Here is a 20,279-nt window from a genome sequence, read left to right as displayed (position 1 = left end):
TGTGGGATCTGATGCGAATTCCAGGTAGATAGTGTGAGAAATAAATCGAATTGGTGGACCCCCAGTTGCTGTTGGAAAATTGGTTGTTGGTGCTAGAAACGACATCGCACGTTTGATGTCAGAAAACACTTATCTTTTCTAAATTCTTCCCGTCTATTATTTTGACAGAGGAGGAAAGCAGCCTTCTTTCCACCCCCTGATCCTGACACTTTTTTCTCTTGGTGAGATGTAATGACTGAAACATCGCTCTTCACCTTGAGATGCTGTCACGGCCCTAAGCAAGCTACTAGCTGGCTTGTCTGTGAACAGGAAGCATGGCATTTCCATGTGTCAGAGATCAAGTGATAATGAATGCAGAAATTAAAAAGGTAAACATTTTAGAAAAAACAACGGCTTAAAATCTTATCTATGGTGTGAATGCTATTAGTACCATAATTAGAATTAGGAGGTTAAAGTCAGAGAATGACCCAGGAAGGCTGGGACATCAAATGCCAGAAGAATGGTCACGATTGCAAAATAAGAGAAGACAGATTATTTTAAAAGCAAATGTAAGTCTCTAGATGGTTCAAATGTCTCTTCAGAAACTGAAATGGCTCCTGTCATTTCTTCTGATAGATTAAATCAGATTACATCTGACAAGCCTCCCAAAATGATAAAAACTAATCTGCAGAGAAAACCGGCTGCAGAGGAACCGGCTGCTTCCTCCTAGGAACATGAAGAGGGGAACAGAGAGGTCAAGCCTCTTTCTACTCCCTCACGTTTCTGAATGATCAAAATCAAGGGCAAGTGGGAGAAAGAAGAACAAAACCAACAAACTGGAGGTCAAGGAGAGATTTTTCATTTTTTTACTTTTCTGCCTTTTCCATTTTTAATGCATAGAAAATGTATCATTTGCCGAGTTTAAATACCCTAGAGAAAAGATTACATGGATTCAGATTTTCAGGACAGGAATTCAGCAACATGAAACTCGGGAGGAGAAAAGCCCATTGCTAGTGCCGCTTTTGTGGCTCTCTGCCCCTGGCCCATATTTGCAACCCCCTCAGAACCCTGGCCCTGAGAGCCTTCAGTATCTAGCTTCACTTGTGCGCGTCCATTATCGTGCTGGGTCAAGTCAGGTTGGTCCCCAGCCAGGGAACACAAGAACAGCAATCAACGGAAGGTTGCTTAGAAGTGGCCCCGGGCAGCATCTAAGCTTGCTCTGTCCTGAGTTCCTCATGTCCACGCTGTGGATATGAATAGGAATGCCAGGGCTTCCAGACTGAAACACTGTGTGCGGGCGGGGGCAGAGAGACACAGGCATTGGCTAGTTGACTGTTAAGGTTTGTTTTAAACCCAGGATTCTTGTGAGCCCTTAAAAATTCAGTTGGGAGGCAGTGTTACAACTGCTAGATCCTCCTCTTCCTCCTCCTCTTCTTTTCCTTCTCCTCCTCCATTTTTCCTCCTCCTCCTCCTCCACCATGTCCATTTTTCCTCCTCCTCCTCTTTTCCTTTTTTCTTCCTCCTTTTTTCCTTCTCCTCTTTTCCTTCTCCTCTTTTCCTTCTCCTCTTTTCCTCCTCCCCTTTTTCCTTCTCCTTTCATCCTTCTCCCTTTTCCCTCCTGCTCTTTTCCTTCTTCTTCTCCTCCACCTCCTTCTTCTAAACGTGTTAATTACGCAGCCTGATCATAAATGGCTTAAAGGTAGAAACTGGGTTATATATTTCTAGGTTCCCTCACCTGGCCCAGTTTAATACCTTCCACAGAGTAGGTTGCTCCAAAAGAGGAGGTGAGTTAAAAGGTGAGTTTTCAAACAAACGAAGCTGCAGATGCTTCTGCAAATGTAAGCCTTAATTAAAAATTAGCTGTGCTTGAAATAAATTTAGAGGTCTCTGGTGACACCCTCTGAAGCAAGGATGTTTATTTATAGAGCATCTGAATTCAATACTGGAAGTAATAATCCAGTTACATTTTTCTTGGAAACCACCATCCTTTAAATAAAATTGCCAAATCATATACATTGCTGAAGACCAGTCACTGACTGAGGGCTAAGGAAGACAGGCACCAGAGAGAGAGACCTCTCCATAACATGCTTTCCTCTCTGTAAGAAAAAGGTCAACGGCAGCGCTGTTCCTTAGGGGGCATGGCAAATGTCCAACTTTAATTAAAGAGGGAAGCACCTGCCTCATCCCCCGGAGCCTGACCTTGCACACACAGTGTGAAAGTGGGGCACGGCCATTCAGGAGATGGCTTTATGTTGTGTCACACTACCCGAGCACCTCAAGGCTCACCCTGACTTTCTGCTTCATTCTCTCATTCAGCAAAAGTTCTCTGGTGCCCGCTACAGGTGAGACAGTAAGCTAGGGGCTGTGGGTACAGCAGTGACTGAAGGCACCTGGAGCCCTGTCCCCACCATGCACACATTCTAACGGTGAGGAAGACTCAGAACCAATGAGCAGACAGATGAGTGAACACAAAGTGGGTTCGATGGCGAGAAGCCTTTGGGAGAAAAATATAACAGGATAAAGAGAACACAGTGGGCTGGAGGTGGAGGGGAGGGTTTGGGACAGTACATTGGAGCTCAGGGAAGACCTCAATGAAGAGGTGACCTTTAGGAAGAGACCAGTGAGAAGTAAGGGGGAAATCAAGTGGTTCTTAGGGATGAGTCTTCCTGGCAGGGAGAGTAGCCAGTGCAAAGGCCCTGAGGGGGGCACGTGCTCGGGTGACATGTGTGTCACCCAACAAGTGGGCAGTGAGCGCAGCCAGGAAGCAAAGGATAGAGGGGAGGGGAGAGGAAAAAGGAGCCAGGCAGGGAGGGAACTGAATCCAAGGCCACTTCGAGGACTTCAGTTCCTATGCTGTCCAGGGAGACAGGAGCCCCTGGAGGGATCTGTGCCAAGAAGCTGTATGCTGGCTGCTACGTTGAGGACAGACACCACCAGAAGAGGCAACACTGAAGCAGGAAGGCTGGATGGGGACTCCTAATAATGGAGGTGAGAGATGACGCCCATGTAGACCAGGGTGAAAGTATCATGGCTGAAGCTGTAGTTAGATCCTGCATCGGTTTTGCATGTCAAGCTGCCAGGATTTGTTGATGTCTCAGAGGTGAGATGTGTGAGACAAGAGTTAAAGGTTTTTGGTTTGAGCCAATGGATCCGTGGCTTTAACATTTATTCAAATGAAAAGTCTGTGGGAGGGACAAAAGTGAGAATGACCCATGGACACTATTTTGATGCTACAGGCAGCGAGGACAATCATTAATGCCGGGCTCTCAGCAGGGGCCAGGAGATGAGCCTGTCCATGGGAAGAAGGGCTGGGCCTTCCAGGAGAGCACAGATCATGTGTCCTGCGCAAGAGGAGGGAAGCTAGAGTAGGTGGCACAGGCAAGGGCAGGGATGCGCTCACTGAAGTATGCTGCTTTAAATCCTGCAGGGGAGTCTCTCAAGGGCTCTCACCTGACTAATGCTAGGTTCTGCAGGGGTCTCACATGTAGCTATGGGTGCACCTTGTACTCCTAGCAATGGCTTTAAGCAGATTCATTTTCTTTTCTTTTCTTTTTCTTTCTTTTTTTTTTTTTTTGAGACTGAGTCTTGCTCTGTTCCCCAGGCTGGAGTGCAGTGATGCAATCTCAGCTCACTGCAACCTCCGCCTTCTGGGTTCAAGCAATTCTCCTGCCTCAGCTTCCTGAGTAGCTGGGATTACAGGTGTGCACCACCACACCTGGCTAAGTTTTGTATTTTTAGTAGAGACGGGGTTTCACCATGTTGGCCAGGCTGGATGCAGATCCATTTTCTATCCCTCAACTCCACATGTATTTGCAGGATAACTCACCTGCCCAAGAACCACATGGGACTATCCTATGCCTCCATTTTTACTTCTCCCATTCCACTTTACAAAGAGTGGCACATTTCTCTTATCTTACCTCAACTCCCACCTTGGGACACTGACCCAAGAACCAAACAAAGGATCAGTTCAAGTACTAGCCTCTGTGTCCATGTGAATTACCTCACAAATTGGGTGGCAAATACTCTCAAAGGTCAGGTGGGTTTTAATTCTTTGTTTTCCACAAAACTGAAGGAGAAACTAATCAAGCTGTCAGCTGACACATTTGATGAGAACTACATTATTTTTGGCATATAATCTAGAAGAAGTTCAAAGATTGAGTAACACTGCTTTAACAAAGTGGCTTTCATGTCCAACTACTCATGTTACTACACCTATTTAAAAACAGCAACAGAATTGATGTGAAAACTATCATTTCTCCATTCAAGTAATAAAAAGTCATCTGGGGATACAGGAACTAATTTAAAACAAACTCATCTTGGGCAGAGATATAAATTACCAATAAAAATTTATGTTTTATAATTACTTAAAAATTTAATTTATGTCATTTTGATGAATTATAATACCAATAACAATAGCAAACTTAATCCAAAAGAATCAAAATTTAATACTTATGGTGTAAAGGAATAATTCTTGTGTAAATATTTACATTTGAAAAAACCAAGGCACAGTGATTAATAAAAGACTTTAGGCCCTGTGTGGTGGCGCATGCCTGTAATCCCAGCACTTTGGGAGGCCGAGGTGGGTGGATCACCTGAAGTCAGGAGTTCAAGACCAGCCTGGCCAACATGAAGAAATCCTGTCTCTACTAAAAAATACAAAAACTAGCTGGGTGCGGTGGTGCACGCCTGTAACTCCAGCTACTTGGGAGGCTGAGGCAGGAGAATCACTTGAACCTGGGAGGCAGAGGTTGCAGTAAGCCAAGATTGCGCCACTGTACTGCACTCCAGCCTGGATGACAGAACAAGACTGTCTCAAAAAAAAAAAAAAAAAGAGAAAGAGAGACTTTCAAACATAAAATTATATTACATTAGGATAAAATTCCCTATAGAAAGCAGAATAGAAATGCATTTGCAAAGAAAAAAAGGGACTATGTTAAATATCTGACAGTTTTAAAAAAGGCTTGTTCATATGGTGTTTGAATGAGACGGGCACCAAATTATTATGGTATTTTGATTCCATTTAACATAGAGATTGACCGTTCTATTTTTCAGTGTCAATATTTACAATTGGATGTTTTACATTTAATTAATTTGCAATTAATTAAATTTAGGTGAGTATTGCAGATGTCAAGTTAAAAATCTACAAATGATAGGCAGCATTTCAAGATTCTTACAAGCATCACTAGAGCACAGAGTACGAGGGCCTCTGGTTTAGGAACACTCCACCTGATTGAAACATGCAGCTCTGGAGGCCACAGAGGGCAGGGCTGGAACTCCCGAGTCCTGGGGACTGGCTGTGGTGCAGGTTGTGAACATCTACATGCAGCCCTGTATCTTGTTACTTGTCTTGCCTGAAGTGCTTCTGAAGTGTCCCCACATTACCCTATCCTATGTGTTGAGCTTGTGCATGTGTTGAGCACTGCAGACTGTAGTGTCACACACCCAACATTCATTGTTGGCAGGGGTGGAGTTGGTGTGACAGCCATGGTTTTTTGTTTTTTTTTCTAAACAGGACCTCTCAGAAGCAAGCATCTCAGGTATCAGGACAAAAATCTTGGGTGCAAGATCTTGCAGGCCCATGGGCGAGATTGTCATTCTCTTAACTTACCATTTGCAGCCAAATGTTGGTGGTTAAAACTTGGTTCTTCTCATCCTTGAAAAAAAAAAAAAAAAAAGCAGCAGCATAAATATGATATGGTTTACAAAAGAAAGAATGAGACAATTATTCATGTGGGGATCTGACTGTTGGGATCATTGTTATGTGTGGAAATTAGAATGCACCAAGCACTTCCAATGTATGCAAGCAGCATTTCCCCAGAGTTAAGCTTTTCTATTTATTCCAAAGTAAGACACATTTATTACACAGCATTTTAAAAAGATGGAAAAGTATAAAGAAGAAAATTAAAACTCTGCAATCTTACCATCCAGAAATGATGCCTGCTAATGATTTAGCTATTTATCTTTGTATTTTTAAATAATTCATACACTAAAAAAAAAACCCATAAAAGTAGGTGAAAATCCAAGTTTTTAAAGTCAGGTTTATTTCCAAAATATATACAGTTTTAAACAAATACAAATATGCTATGACTCCCTCCCCCAGGAAAGGGGTCATGGCCCTGTGTGGAGCTGCTGCACCCTGTGTGGGTGGTGCCATGTGGGCCGTGACTCTGACTTGTCCCTGCAGATCTGGACTTTTCTCTCATCCTCTAACTTCAAGGGGGAACATCAGGCTTTGAAATACACCTGAAGGTAAAGCCTACCTAGGTGAGTAAACTAAAGGTGAGAAAGATGAGGTGACTTTAGAAGCAGCCATTCAAACTTGGATCTCTCTGACTCCAGAGCCTATTTTCCTACATTTCCAAAATACCTCCCTGAGTTCTGCCTCCAGCTAAGCCTATGTGCTAACCAGGGAGCTTGGATAGTGTACCAGCTGTGACTTTGCTCCAGCACAGGACATATAGAGAAGAGACCCGTCAAGACTGGCCTTTCCAAATGGAAGGCAACTTGCATTTTAGTATGGCTGACCAAGCCCAATATGGCTCAGCATAAACAACGTGAAAGGAGGCAAATGAGTGAATTCTGTACAATAGTTATACTGTGAATGTTGTGATTCAGTATGAAATAACTCCAACCCAAAGGGCTCTGTGCATTAGCAGTTGACACCCTCTCCAGAGAAAATATTAATTAATGCCCCTGTGAAGATGTGAACAGGAGCTGAAATCTCAAGCTCCTGCAACAGAATCTACTTGGCCTGGTTCACCGATGGGCAGTTTCAAAAAAAAAAAAGACCCAAAGGCAGAAAGACCGTGGCATCTGCTGGGGCGTGTCAGTGGGCAGGGATGCGGATGGAAAAAGTGCTGCCTCATTAAAATGAAAATGCATTCAGCATGTAAGCAGTTGGCAGGGACGCTCTGATGCATCAGTGCCCCAGCCCAGTTGCTCACATGTTGCGTACCTCTATGGTGAGATGGGCCAGGTGGGGCAAATCCCACAGAGAGGAGAGGGCTGCCTGGGGAGGGACATGGGATGATGTCTCAGGGGACCCCAGGCCAGGGGCAATGGCCACAAGACGCTGAACATTTATTCAGTTACAGGAAAAAATATATCCCATTTTCCTAATAAAATGTGCCAGGAGTTCTCGGTGGGAAAAGTTGTAGAGCTAACATGTCTCTGTACTCTGCACTGAGCAAATGATCCCCAACAGAGCTATTCATTTAAGTAGCTGGAGCACTCCAGTTCCGGCTCAATCTCCAATATTATTGGGAAGTGTGGTCAAACTCTTCAGAATGTATATCTGTTACCTCAACTTATTAAGGAGTTGTTGTTTTTAATGGACTTAAAATTAGCAAGGGTTCCATTGAGGTGCCCTTCTTCTTTTAATTGCATTTGTGTCTTCATCTGCTGAGAGAAAGGCTTCTGTGGTTTGGGAGCTCAATTACTACCAATGTAATTAAAAGGCTTTCTTCTTTCCAACGTTCTAACAGAAACCGCATTAGAGGAACACTGAATTTCAGCGGTGTGTGGCAGCTTGGGACCAAGTACAGCTTTTCAAAGTGTAATCAACAAGCAGCAGCCAGCACCACCTGAGCATGCAGGGATGCCCATTAGGGGAGCCCCCCACAAAGACTCAAGAGGGAGAGAGAAGGGCATGAGGAACCATGCTCCCAGAACAATCTCCCTCCTCTTAGCACCTGTACGGGCCACACATGGTCTGAGTCTCTTGGCTCTCTGTCTGCAGTGACAAGATCCCTCACCTGCTTCCCATCCCCACTGTGCAGCCTGCTGCCCCTATGCACACTGCAGGTACACACACACACAGAGGCTGTCCTCTACTCATCGTTAGACTGGACTTTCTGACCACCGATATGATCAGATCACCCTCCTCCAACTGCACTGCCCAAAGGATCAAGTCAAAAGTCGAGTGAAGTGCACAAACCATTGCTACAAGCCATGGTCCAGCCAAGTTTTCATTCATTCATTCATTCATGCAACATTTATGGAACATCTCCTGTCCCCAGCATTATGCTTGCCTGACGTGTGCAGTGGAAATTAATACTGTTCCTGAGTTCCTAGAATAAAAATTGTGTGTGTGTGTGTGTGTGTGTCGGTGGGGGCGGGGAATGAGGTAGGATTATACAACACAATAATGATACACTTATAACAACCTATAACAACAAATGGTAACAAGGGTCACAGAGGGAGGGAACAGGGTCCCTACAAGGAAGGAGACAGGGACATGGACTTCACCCAGAGTGACAAGGGGTGGCATTCTGGGGTTGAGCCTCTGATTTAACAACCTGTAATCCTGCAGTACCACAGTATGTGGATCTCCTCACACCCACCATGTGCACCCCAGCCCTGAGCATTTGTCCCTTGGTCCCCATGACCAGCCCTGCTTGCCAAGGGTCTATCCAGGCATTTACTGTCTCCAGGCCCCCACGTCTGTGACCACAGATGAGAGGCAGCGGCTGCAGGCCTCAGTTTCCTCATTTGCAAAATGGCTCCTGACTGATCCCTTTCCCCTTTCTCAAAGGGGTCCTGTGGGACTCTGGCAGCAATAGGTCTGCAGGTGTTGTGTCTTCTGCAAGACCCTGACCGGCTGGCAAGAAAAACCCTCCCTCCCCAGGGGCTACTCCAAAAGCAGGTTCAGAATCCATCTCTCCCCTCCCCTCTCCCCATAGCCTTCTCCTTCCTTGATCCCTGGCAAGCCTGTCCTGATCCTGTTGCACTAAAGCTGAGCTCAGCCCCCTGCTTCCTGACAGACTTCTGCACAGAGCACCTGGAGAAGGACTTCAGCTCTGCACTCAACTTCCTTGCCTCAGGGTTTGCATTTGGCCACACAGGCTGCATGTGAACTGGGAGACCTGGGGATGGTAGCCACACCTCCGAGTGTGGAAAGTCCCCAGATGGGATTACAGCTCCCACATGGCCCTCTGGCCCCCAGCAGAAGGACATTCAGGGCAGGTATGCAGGGGCTCCACTCCCACTGCCCAGAATTTACCTAGGGACAAAATCTAGCTCCTCAACCAGCAAGGAAGTTTCCTTCTCTTTCACCCAAATGTCCTCCACTGCTGCCAGAGCCCCCAGCCTGCCATGCAGCACTTGAGCCTGAAACCATGAATCAGCAGGCAGAGCTGCCTACAGCAGTCACTCCCTCCCAAGTTGGAGGCCACCCTGGTCAAACTAGGGGGTTCCTGCAAGAGAGGGGACAGAAACATCCAATCCTGGCCCAGAGGCCTGCGAATAAATACACAGGTTTAGTCTCCCAAAGAACAGTATTCCACAGGAACCCAGGGGCCTGCAATTAAGTGGCACACACTCTGTGTTTTATTCCGTTTGGACGCTTATAACAAAATATTATACACTGGGTATCTTATAAAACACAGAAGTTTGTTTCTCACAGTTCTGGAGACCGGAAGTGCATGATTAACCTGCCCCTATGGCTGAACCCTGGTGTCTGGTGGGGTCTGGCTTCCCGGATCATAGGCAGCCGCCTTTTCACTGTGTCCTCGCATGGTGGAAGGGGCGAGGGAGGTCTCTGGGGCCTCGTATATAAGGGGACCATCTATCATGACTGCACCCTCATGGACTAATCACCTCCTAACACCATCGCCTTGGGGATTCAGATCTCAACATATGCATTTAGCGGGAGACAAAAACATTCAGACCATTGCACTGTGAAAGTGGGCTTCAGCAATTCCAGATCCTCAGGCCCCAACTGGGCAGGAGGGCATGGAGGAGCAGAGTCCACACAGGCAAAAGACCCTGGGGCTCCCGACTCATCAGGCAATTGGCTTCTGTGCATTTCAATGTTCTCTCCTCTGAAATAGGGATGCAAACAGCTGTCCTGTCTGCTACAGCAGGTGGGAAGAGGAGGAGCATGTTGCAATCTGTGCGATGTCACTCAGTGCCAGTGGCTGTCACCACGTGGCTACTCACACACATGGCTTTCCTGCAAGATCTACACTCCCTTCTCCCTCTCAGATGAAGACAGGAGAAGGCAGGGTCCCCAGCCCACCACATAATCCCAGAAGGCCGGAGTGGCAAGGCAGCCTCAAGTCAACGCGCCTAACTCCCTTCATTCTTTTCCAATCTGAGCACTTCAGTTGAGAGCGCACTTTAAGTGATTGTGCTTTTTAAAATCAATCTCTCTGAATAATCGTGTATATGGTTCAGAATCCAACTGTCATGGTAATGCGTAATGTGCTATCTTGCATTTCTGCAGCAGTTATTCTTTTGTGAATTACTGAGTAACGTCATTCAACGTGATTTTACAGAGCTCCCATCACATTATTTTTTTTTCCTTTGTGTAGACACTAAGAAAAAAAAAAACGCAAACACATAACAATAGACCTAACCACCACCATTTCTAAATTCTTATTTGCAGAGAAAATAGCTGGATAATATAAATTCGTATTTGTGTAGCACTCTAAAGTTTATAACAAGGGTGACTTCTTTTATCTAATTTAATCTTTACACCCACCATATTTTTTTCTTAGTTTTACAGCATAACAAACTGAGGTTTTCCCTGAGTCAGCAAGATACTAGGGCTGACAAAAGACTCATATCCAGAATAAGAAAACTCCTAAAATCAATCAGAAAAGGGCAGGCAATCCAATAGAAAAATGGACAAAAGATGAACAAGTACTTTACCAAAAGGACATCAATAAATATCAGGTATCAGGTGTCAGTGATACTTGAAAATAACAAAGCTAGCCTGTAAACAGTTTGCATTTCTAAATGTCACATGACATGCACACGCAAACAACTCATTTTGGTTTCATGACAATAATCCAGCAAAGTAAGTATTATTATTTTTCTCATTTAATAATGGAGATTATGGGAGACCCCCCCAAATTGAATTTTATGTCTCTTTTCTGTTTGAATGTTTTGCTATAAGCATGTATTACCTTTATAATCAAAGGAGAAGGGGAATGCATAAATATATCAATGATGAAACAAACAGGCTCCTGGTCCTTGGTCACACAGCTAAGTACAGAAACTGAGATCCAACCCCCTAACCTGCTTCATAAAGTTGAGTGTTCAACACTTGTGTTTTGGACCACGATGTCATTCTGCCCTCCTGGTTGTAACAGCAAACACTATGATTACAATCATGGAAAATAATTCCCTTTGGTAATTGTACAAGACAGAAGTTTTCAAAGTATGGTCTTGGAACCCCTTGGTTTCTGAGATGCTTTCAGAGGACCAGTGAGACAAATCTTTCTTCATAATGGTTAGATGTTATTTCTCTCTTTCACCCCCCTTTTCCCTTGAGTCTTTCATAGAGCTTTGCAGAGGCTACAGCACATAGGGACCAGCAGCAGACTGAATGCAGAAGCTGGTCAGAGTCCAGATGTCTTCTATTACATGAGGCATTAAGGAGATTTGCAAAATAAAAAGCAACGCCACCCTTGCCACTGATTTCTTGGGTGAAAATATGGTTATTTTCCATAAAATGCTATTTATGTTAACATCATGCTATTTATGGAATGGCCTTATTATGTTAAGTGAATTAATGAGCTTTAAAATGCTTCTTAGCCTTTATCTCCAATGTGGTAAATATTGATAGATATAATCACATAAACAAAACTTAGAAGATCCTCAATAACCTTAAAGAGAGCAAAGGAGTCCTGAAGCCTAGATGTCTGAGAGCCGCTGAAGGGGAGCTTGGCATTTCTAGGACCATCCCGGTCCTCGTACCACAGGGCCTGGCCCTCTCGGGATACACAGCTCAGCTCTATCTCTGCTCACATTTTGGGATTGTTCAGGGTCTGTTTGTTGGGGACACAGTGTAAAAAATACAGATATCACAGGCTCTGGGCTCTGCTATTCACTAGCCATGTGGGCTTGGGGTAGTCCCATCACCTGAACTTTTCTGAGACTCAGTTCCCTTATTTGTGAAAACAAGGGTGATGGCTGTTAACTGCTCTCTCTCCAGCATGTTGCAAGGACTGAATAGGCAGCACGAAGAAAGTGCCTAAAATATAGCAAAATTCTCCACGTTAAATCACTGGAAAAGAAGTTCCTTTGATAGAAAGGTACTGAAAAGGCTAAGAGAATTGGCCCAAACTGACAATATCTCCTCGCTATCTGCGGCTGCCTATTTTTAGGGGTGGCACATAATTACTGGTTGGTTTTCTGTTTCTAATTTAACTGTGTAATAATTTGTTTTGGTTCTCAGTTTATTCATTTAGCTCTGCAATGTTCCTTTTATTCTGTTATTTTATTGGCTCATCTTTGAAACCTGGTTGGTTTGGTTCCCACTGAAATTAAGGCTTAGGAATTATGTGTCTAGAGGTCAGCATTTAATATTCCCAGTGGGTTCATGGTTATTCTGCGATGCATCAATGTGCAGATGAGAATCTTTTCAAAAAGTGTGTGCAACCTGACTTCCTTCAAGCCTTGGATCCTGGCCTCATCCACCAGCTAGCCACCTTGGCAAAGGGTTAAGCTATGGAACTTCACTATTTCTAGGATTCTGGAGCTCCTTAATCACAGCCGAACTGTTTATAGATATATGCTTATTTCTGACAGTACCGTGAAACCCGACAAATAGAGGAAATGCATTATGTTTTGAAACACAGCACTCTGAAGACCCTGAGATTGGAGACGCTGCTCCAAAGACCCACTGACGCAGAGACTGCAGTCCTTGGAAAAACTTCTGCCTCTAGAACTCCCCCAGCAGAGTGATTCTGAACTCTCTGATTCTATTTTTAACTACCAAAGTTAATCCTGCACAGTTCGAGAACACCGATTTCAGGAACAATGCAAAGTATAAGGCTTAAGGGATTTTAAAAATCAGACCACAGTATAATACATGTATACTGATATATATATATATTTTTCCTCCCAACAGGTCAGCGTGTAATTCCTTGAGATATAATCCCAGGAAAGACCCAAGATGGCAAGATGGGAAACTGGCTGATCAGCCTGGGTCCTTTCTGGAGAATAAATGCCAGGCGAACAGAGGCCGGCGGTTTTCTTCAGCTTAGGACCTTGATCCCAGCACACCACGGACTTTTGTTCCCCCTGTGAAATCCACTGCCCAATGCCAGATTGATGGGAGCAAGGCAAACCAAGGTGTTCAGCTGCCTGTGTGTGCGGGAATAAGAGAGCTTGCCTGGGAGAGGTGAGCCCCACCCCACCTGATGTCCATTTGGTTCTCGCTGGGTGGACTCCCATCCCCAGAGCAGCCCCATTCTTCTCAGGGAGGGAGGAAGAGTTCAAGCATGCACTTTTCACTTCAACTGAAAGGGTTTCTTTCTTTCCATGAGGAAGGGCCCCCTATCTCCCTCAAAGGACCTAACTCTTGCGGAATGAAGCCTGGAAGGTGGATCATGAGAGCAGAACCTAACAGAGAAGAAATCAATCTTGAATTAGCAGAGCTGACAACAGGTAGTCACAGGAAGATTGTGAGTAGAGGAGAAAGAGGAAGAGAGATGCTGGGTTTCCGGCATACTGAGTGGAGCAGGAATCAAACTTCATCTGAACTATCCTTGAACAGAAAGAATAAATCCCCCTTTAAGTTTAAGCCGTCATCCCAACTGAATCAATTTTCAGGAATTTCCTTGAGTGTTTACAAGTTGTATCTCTCTGGACTAAGAGCAAACACCTATACGCACAGCCAGACTCCCACAAATGGCTTGGTTCCAAAATTTCTGTAACTTCAATATCAGCCTTTTTCATTGAATTGTCAGAAAGCTAGTGGCAACAAATCTCATCACAATTGGGGTCCTCTAAAGAACTGAGTTAGAGATAAGGAGACCCCAACAGAGTCCTTGGTATGGAACTGGTGCAAAGTGGGTTCAAACGGCCAATAGAAAGGGAAGGGGCTAAGACAAATAAGTGGAAGTTACGAGCAGGATTTAGAAGCATTTATTGTTCTTGCTTTTTTTTGTTGTTATTTGATATTTCTAATACTTCTGCAAATAATATAGGCTAATTGGCTTAATGAACAAAGATACAAATAAATCAGGCCACGAATCAGGAAAGTATAACATAAAAATAATGCATCCCTATTACATCACAGAAAATACTGAGGCATGAGCCAGATGAAAACGAATTGGAATGACAGCCACAAGAGGGAAGTATGAGTGTGAATGAAGGAATGATTAAATATATACATAATTAAAAATTTTAAAATAACAAGCACAAAGAAGAAAGGCAGCTAGGCACACACACATAACTAATATACAAAGTAGCCTGGAAGAAAAGCCCAAATAAGAAGGGCATGCTTCTCATGAGTTCTTTATATTATACTATACAAGCCTTGGATCAAATTAAGCATGATTTCAAAGATAAGCTAATAAAATAACAGAATAAAAGGAACATTGCAGAGCTAAACGAATAAACTGAGAACCAAAACAAATTATTACATAGTTAGATTAGAAACAGAAAGGCACAAAACAGACACAGCTAAAAAATTGAGTTACTGGCATGAAGGCAGGACATGAGATAATCACGGTAAGAGATAATCACGGCGTTCGCAGAGCAAACACACCAAGAGATTACATCCATTACACAAGAAGTTGGAAATGGAAGCGAAACAAAGAAGCCACAGCTAGAGCTGAAATGGAGACTACAACACAGAGAAACTGATTTAAGTATGCCGGGATAATACATGGGAGACCTGCTCGTGGTTCTAGCCAAACAGGAGACTCTATAATGTGAATACCATCCTGCTATAAACACCTGGAAATTCTGGAGAAAATCAAACAAATGTCTTTTTAAATATTGATTTTGGCTCACAAGAAAGCACAAGAAATCCTTGAAAACAACAACAACGACATCCAAGAGGAAACTGAAAAGAACATTTTAAGTCCGTGAGCTGACACCATAGCAGAGAGCAGGAGTGGGGAGACCAGTGGCCAGTGTTATTCACAGAGAGCTTAAACAATGCCTAAGTGGGACTATGGAAAACATTCTCTTTCGTAGGTGGAGGGCTGAACCAAATCCCCCACCTACTTACACCAGCATGGTCCAGGAAATCTTGAAGAGACCACTGGCCAAAAAAGAAGTAAGTTAGTCTGTGTCATCCTGGGCTGAAAGTGGAGAACCAGGGTATACTCTATTTCCTGAAAATGCACTGGCCTTCTTTCTGATGGAGAATTCAAATGTAACCAATCCACAATGCCTAGGAACTCTGCAAGTCATGGAATTAGCTTAGAAGTTGTTCCAGGTCAGCAAAACTTGAGGTCCCAGACAGATGCAATGAGAACAAACAAATTAACAAACCACAAAAAAGATAAAAGGAAGAAAATAATAATAACAAAAAATTGTTGCATAGAAAACACAACAATGATTATACCCTCCTGATCAAAAATACAAAATACATAAAGTACAAAATTCTCCATGAGTGAAAGAGAGAAAACCAAGTCAGGAGGAATAAGCTCCCAAAAATACAGAGAAGAGCAATATCAGAGGGATAATATTGAATAAGTATGTTTAACGTGATTAAATGCACTAAAGAAATCAAAAACACAGTAAAAGAATGAGATATTCTAGGTGTAAAAATGCAGATTTGGAAGAAAACAAAAGTAAGAGCTTTGCAAAACGAAAAATTTAGTAACTGAAACAAAAGCTCAATGGGTGGGTTAAACAGTGAATTGAAAGAACAGAAACGATCATTAGTAAGCTGAAGACAGACTCAACAAAATGACCTACAATGTAACTCAGAAAGATAAAGAGATGGAGAATGTGAATGCTTGAAAGACTTGAAGGGCACAATGAAAAGATTCAATATGTGTATAAAATAGTTTTATAAAAGAAAGGTTAAAGAAATAATGGCTGGGAAATTTCTAGAATTGGCCAACTTATCCTCAGATTAAGGAAGTAAGAGTTCCTCAAAAATGTAAGTATAAATCAAAGACTAATTCAAACCTCCATCATTTTTTAGCTCTGGCATGTAAATAGCTTAGAATTAATCACTCTCATACTTACAACAGAAAAAAAAAAATGAATGAAATGAAAAATCAGTGACATTCATTGGACTCAGGAGGGAATGAGGCCGGTAAGCACCACACTGAAGTCTGGGGAGACATGGAATTCGGCACACAGCCAAGATCTGCTCACTCAAAGCAGAAGCCACTGGAGCTATGAATTTGAGGTAATGCTTAAATGGTAATTTCAGTGAATCTCTGGTTGCTGAGTGTGAACCAGCAATGAATGAGAGTGAGAAACCCCCAGAGAGCCACAGTCTTGTTGCAGAGGCCTCTACAATTTCATGGGTTTTATCTCTAGAAACGCCACCAGGTTCCCATGGTAAACACCCAAGAAAGATCTCCTTGTGGCTCCAGTGAGACAAGGGGAGAAGTAACCATTGGGAAATGGGTCACCCAGAACCTTCTCCACAAAAAAAGCCTACTCTCCAGGGTTTCTCAGAGCCTTATCCCTGCTAGGGAAATGACATTCGTCCCACTCCAGCACCCTGTAGCCTTTCTGTCTTACCTAAGGCGGGGAAAAGCTGTATCACTACTGTATCACTAGCGAAACACTTGTGAAGGTCAGAGCCCAGACACACAGGCCTACTAAAACACTACCATGTAACACAGGATTACAGAACACTTCCCCCCATCCCCACTTCCCACCACACCAACAGGGGTCCAGTAAAACTACTGTGAATTACAGTCCAAAAAGCCATAGATTCTCTGAGAAAGAGTACTCAAATAAGGAATACAGACATCAAGAGGGAAGACAAAAACAAGAACACTAGAAGAACCTGACGCCTCTGGCAGTTAAAGCTATAGCAAGCATCAAATAAAGCCCAACTACTATTTGTCACATGTATTCGCACACTAAAAAGGTACTTATCTAAATTCATAACGTCGTGAACATTTCTGGTTTATGACAGAAAAATTACAAGGCAATTAAAAGACAAGAAAAAACAGTCTGCAGAGACAAAGCAAACATTAGAACAGGACTTAGATATGATACAAATGTTGAAATTATCAGATAAGAAATTTAAAATAACATGATAAATATGTGAAAGGTGCTAAAGGAAAAATAAACAACATGCAAAAGCAGTTGGGTAACATCAGCAGAAAGACAGAAACTCTCAGAAAGAATTGCAAGGAAATACTAGAAATCAAAACCAGTGTAACAGAAATAAAGAATGCCTGTATGCAATCCGAACATATTTTGTCAAAAATGCAAGTTAAATTCACAGTAGTGAAATGTAGCCTTTTTGTCTACATGTTAAAGTTTCAAAAGAAAAAAGAAAGAAAGCATTTGATGGCCTCATGAGGAGCCTGGACACAGCCAAGCAAGGAATCAGTGAGCTGGATAACATGTCAATAGAAACTTCCAAAACTGAATTGCAAAAAGAAAAAAGAAACATAGATTATCCAAAAATTGTGGGACGATTTTGAAAGGTGTAACATATATATAGTTGAATCACCACAAGGGAGAGCAGAGCAGAGCAGAAAGAACAGTTGAAATAATAATGGCTGAGAACCTCCCAACACTATTGACAGACACAAATCATAGATCCAAGAAGCTCAGTAGACACCAAGTAAGAAAAACATCTTAAAAATTCAACATAGATCTTATGCTTATCACAGAAATTAAATCAAAGTGGATCATAAGCCTACATGTAAAATACACAATTCTAATACTAGAAGAAAATACAGGATTAAATATATGTGACTTCGGGTTTGGTGATTATGGTTTTTGATACAACAGCAAAGACATGATGATCCGTGCAAAGAAAAAATTAGTAAGTTGGACTTTATTCAAATTAAAAACTGCTCTATGGAAGATACTGTTACAAGAATGAAAAGAAAAACTACAGACCGGGATAAAATTTTACAAAATACATCTCTGAAAAAGAACTTACATTCAAAATATAGGAAAGAAACCCAGCAAGACAAAAACAGCCTAACTAAAAAATGGCTAAAAGACATGAACAGACAACTCACTAAAGAAGATGTACAAATAACAAACATACGAAAAGATGCTCCACAGCATGTTATCATGGAAATGCAAATTATAACAATGCAATACCACCCATCCACCTATCAGAAAGACTAAAATCTGAAAAGTTCACATTACCAACCAATTGCTGGGAGGATGTGGAACAACAGGAAGGCTCATTCATTGCCGGTAAGAGTGCAAAATGGTACGACCACTTTGGAAGACAATTTGGCGGTTTCTTACAAAACTAAACCTAGTGTTACCACACGATACAACAACTATATTCCTAGATATTTACTCAATGATTCAAAAACATGTATCTACAGAAAACCTGCACATGAATGTTTACAGCAGCCTAATGCATAATCACAAAAACTGGATGCAATCAAGATGTCTTGTAATAGGTGAATGGAAAAACAAACCATGGCACATCCACACAATGTAATATTATTCCAGTGTAAAATGAAATGAGCTATCAAGCCATGAAAGATATAGGTGACTCTTAAATACACAGTGCTAAGTGAAAGAAGTCAGGCTGAAAAGGCTACATACTGTATCATTCCAATAAAAAGACATTCTACAAAAGGCAAAACTTTAGAGACTGTAAATTTATCAGTGGTTGCCAGTGGTGGGGGTTAGGAATAGATAAATGGAGCACAGAGTACTTCTAGAGCAGAGAATTCTGTATCATATTTTAATGGTGAATATAAGATACTAAGCATTGTCAAAACTCATAGAACTTCACAATACAAAGAGTAACCCAAAATGAATGCAAAATACAAAACAAATATTTAGGAGATTTGGTGATCCAGGATGGAATGCAAAATGTAACAAAAGGATTCAAATGCACTAAAAAAGTATAAAACAATTTTACTGACATGACTTGGAGAAAAAGGTGCTGGCCTAAGTAACTTTGAAACTGGGTGTATTCTGCAAGGAACTGTATATGAGCATTGCACTCTAGTTGATGAAGTTGTTCCTCACAGAGTTGTGAGTTACCAATTCTGAAACTACTGTACATATATATTGGAATCGAACAGTTAAGTAGATGGATGGCATGTGTGGAAATCAGTTTTCTCACTTTAGAGTGAGAGGTGGAGACTTAAGCATGAATTCACATTTAGCTTAATAAGGATACATACGGTTACATACAGATATACTTATAGATATTTGTGTATATATGAGCTATTATATACAGATACAACTCTTTGCTCTGTCGGTCTAAAGGGCCTAGAAATGATGACACCCCAATGGCAATGAACCACCTGGCACCCAAACCTTGCTTTCTAATCATTCACCAAGACAAGGAACCAGGAGTTCTGGAGAAATGGCTGATTCTAGGTGTTGGGCAGGAAATATACCAGATGAATCTGGAACATACTGTAGAGCCAGAAAGAAGGAAAATGAGTGAAAAGACAAAGTAACACCAATGCCGTTAAGCCAGAGGGATACTGCAGCAAATTTAACAAGTACCTAGTGGTAAAAACTAGAACAATTTGAACAACAAAATAAGGTAATACTGATTACAATCCTAAGTATAAAATAAATACTCCTGAGTCTGTATTGACATAAATAAATGATTAAATAAATAAATGGGGTGAAGGAGGCAAACTCTCCATGAAGAAGAATTTCAATTTATGTAGACACTTTGCCTTCATGGAGGTGAAACATTACTCTCCACTCCTTAATGTGGGCTGTGCCTAGTGACTTTCTTCCAAAGAGTACAGTATATAAATAGGGGAAAAAGTAACTTTACAGTCGAGGGACCTGACGAATACCATTTTAAGCCATTTGATTAAGGTTCACAACAACAGTAAGTCATACTGATATTATGCACCCTGCATATGATATGATAACATATAATACTCTGTTCTCTGTCTACCCCAAAACATATTACCCCAATCTAACCTGGATAAAACATATAATACTCTGCTCTCTGTCTACCCCAAAACATATTACCCCAATCTAACCTGGATAAAAACATCCAACAAATCCCAATGGAGAGACATGTTACAAAACATCTGACCAGTGCCCTGCTCAAAACTGTCGAGATCATTAAAAACAAGGAAAGGCTAAAAATCTGTTACAACCAAGAGAAGCCTCAAAAGCTGCGAGGACTACATGCAACATGGTATCCTGGATGGGATCCTGGAACAGAAAGAGGAAATGGGATTAAAAAGTCAAGAAAATGTGAATGAAGTATGGACCTCAGTTTAAAATATCTATGAAGATCCAATTACCAATTGTAACAAAAAGCGTCATACTGATGTTAAGAGGATACTCACAGGGGAAACTATGTGGCCTCCAGGGAAACTACCTGCAGTACCTTCAAGTTTTCTTTAAAGATAACTGTTAAAGTGAACTTGAAAAATAAAAGTGTTCATTTT

The 20,279-nt window shown here is 42.1% G+C and overlaps 1 protein-coding gene across 1 annotated transcript in view; it reads right to left on the bottom strand.

Moving 5' to 3' along the window:
• CHRNA7 (cholinergic receptor nicotinic alpha 7 subunit) overlaps window positions 1-20,279 on the bottom strand; it is a 142,778-nt gene that overhangs the window by 68,605 nt on the left and 53,894 nt on the right. The window contains exon 3 of the mRNA XM_017875403.1: window positions 5,588-5,632. Within this exon, the coding sequence (XP_017730892.1) occupies window positions 5,588-5,632 (45 nt within the window). The remainder of the gene's footprint in view (window positions 1-5,587; window positions 5,633-20,279) is intronic.

The sequence above is a fragment of the Rhinopithecus bieti genome, unplaced genomic scaffold, assembly GCF_001698545.2.
Source record: "Rhinopithecus bieti isolate Rb0 unplaced genomic scaffold, ASM169854v2 scaffold_9876, whole genome shotgun sequence".
In the NCBI taxonomy this organism is placed as follows: Eukaryota; Metazoa; Chordata; class Mammalia; order Primates; family Cercopithecidae; genus Rhinopithecus; species Rhinopithecus bieti.
This window is presented reverse-complemented; position numbering and strand designations above follow the sequence as displayed.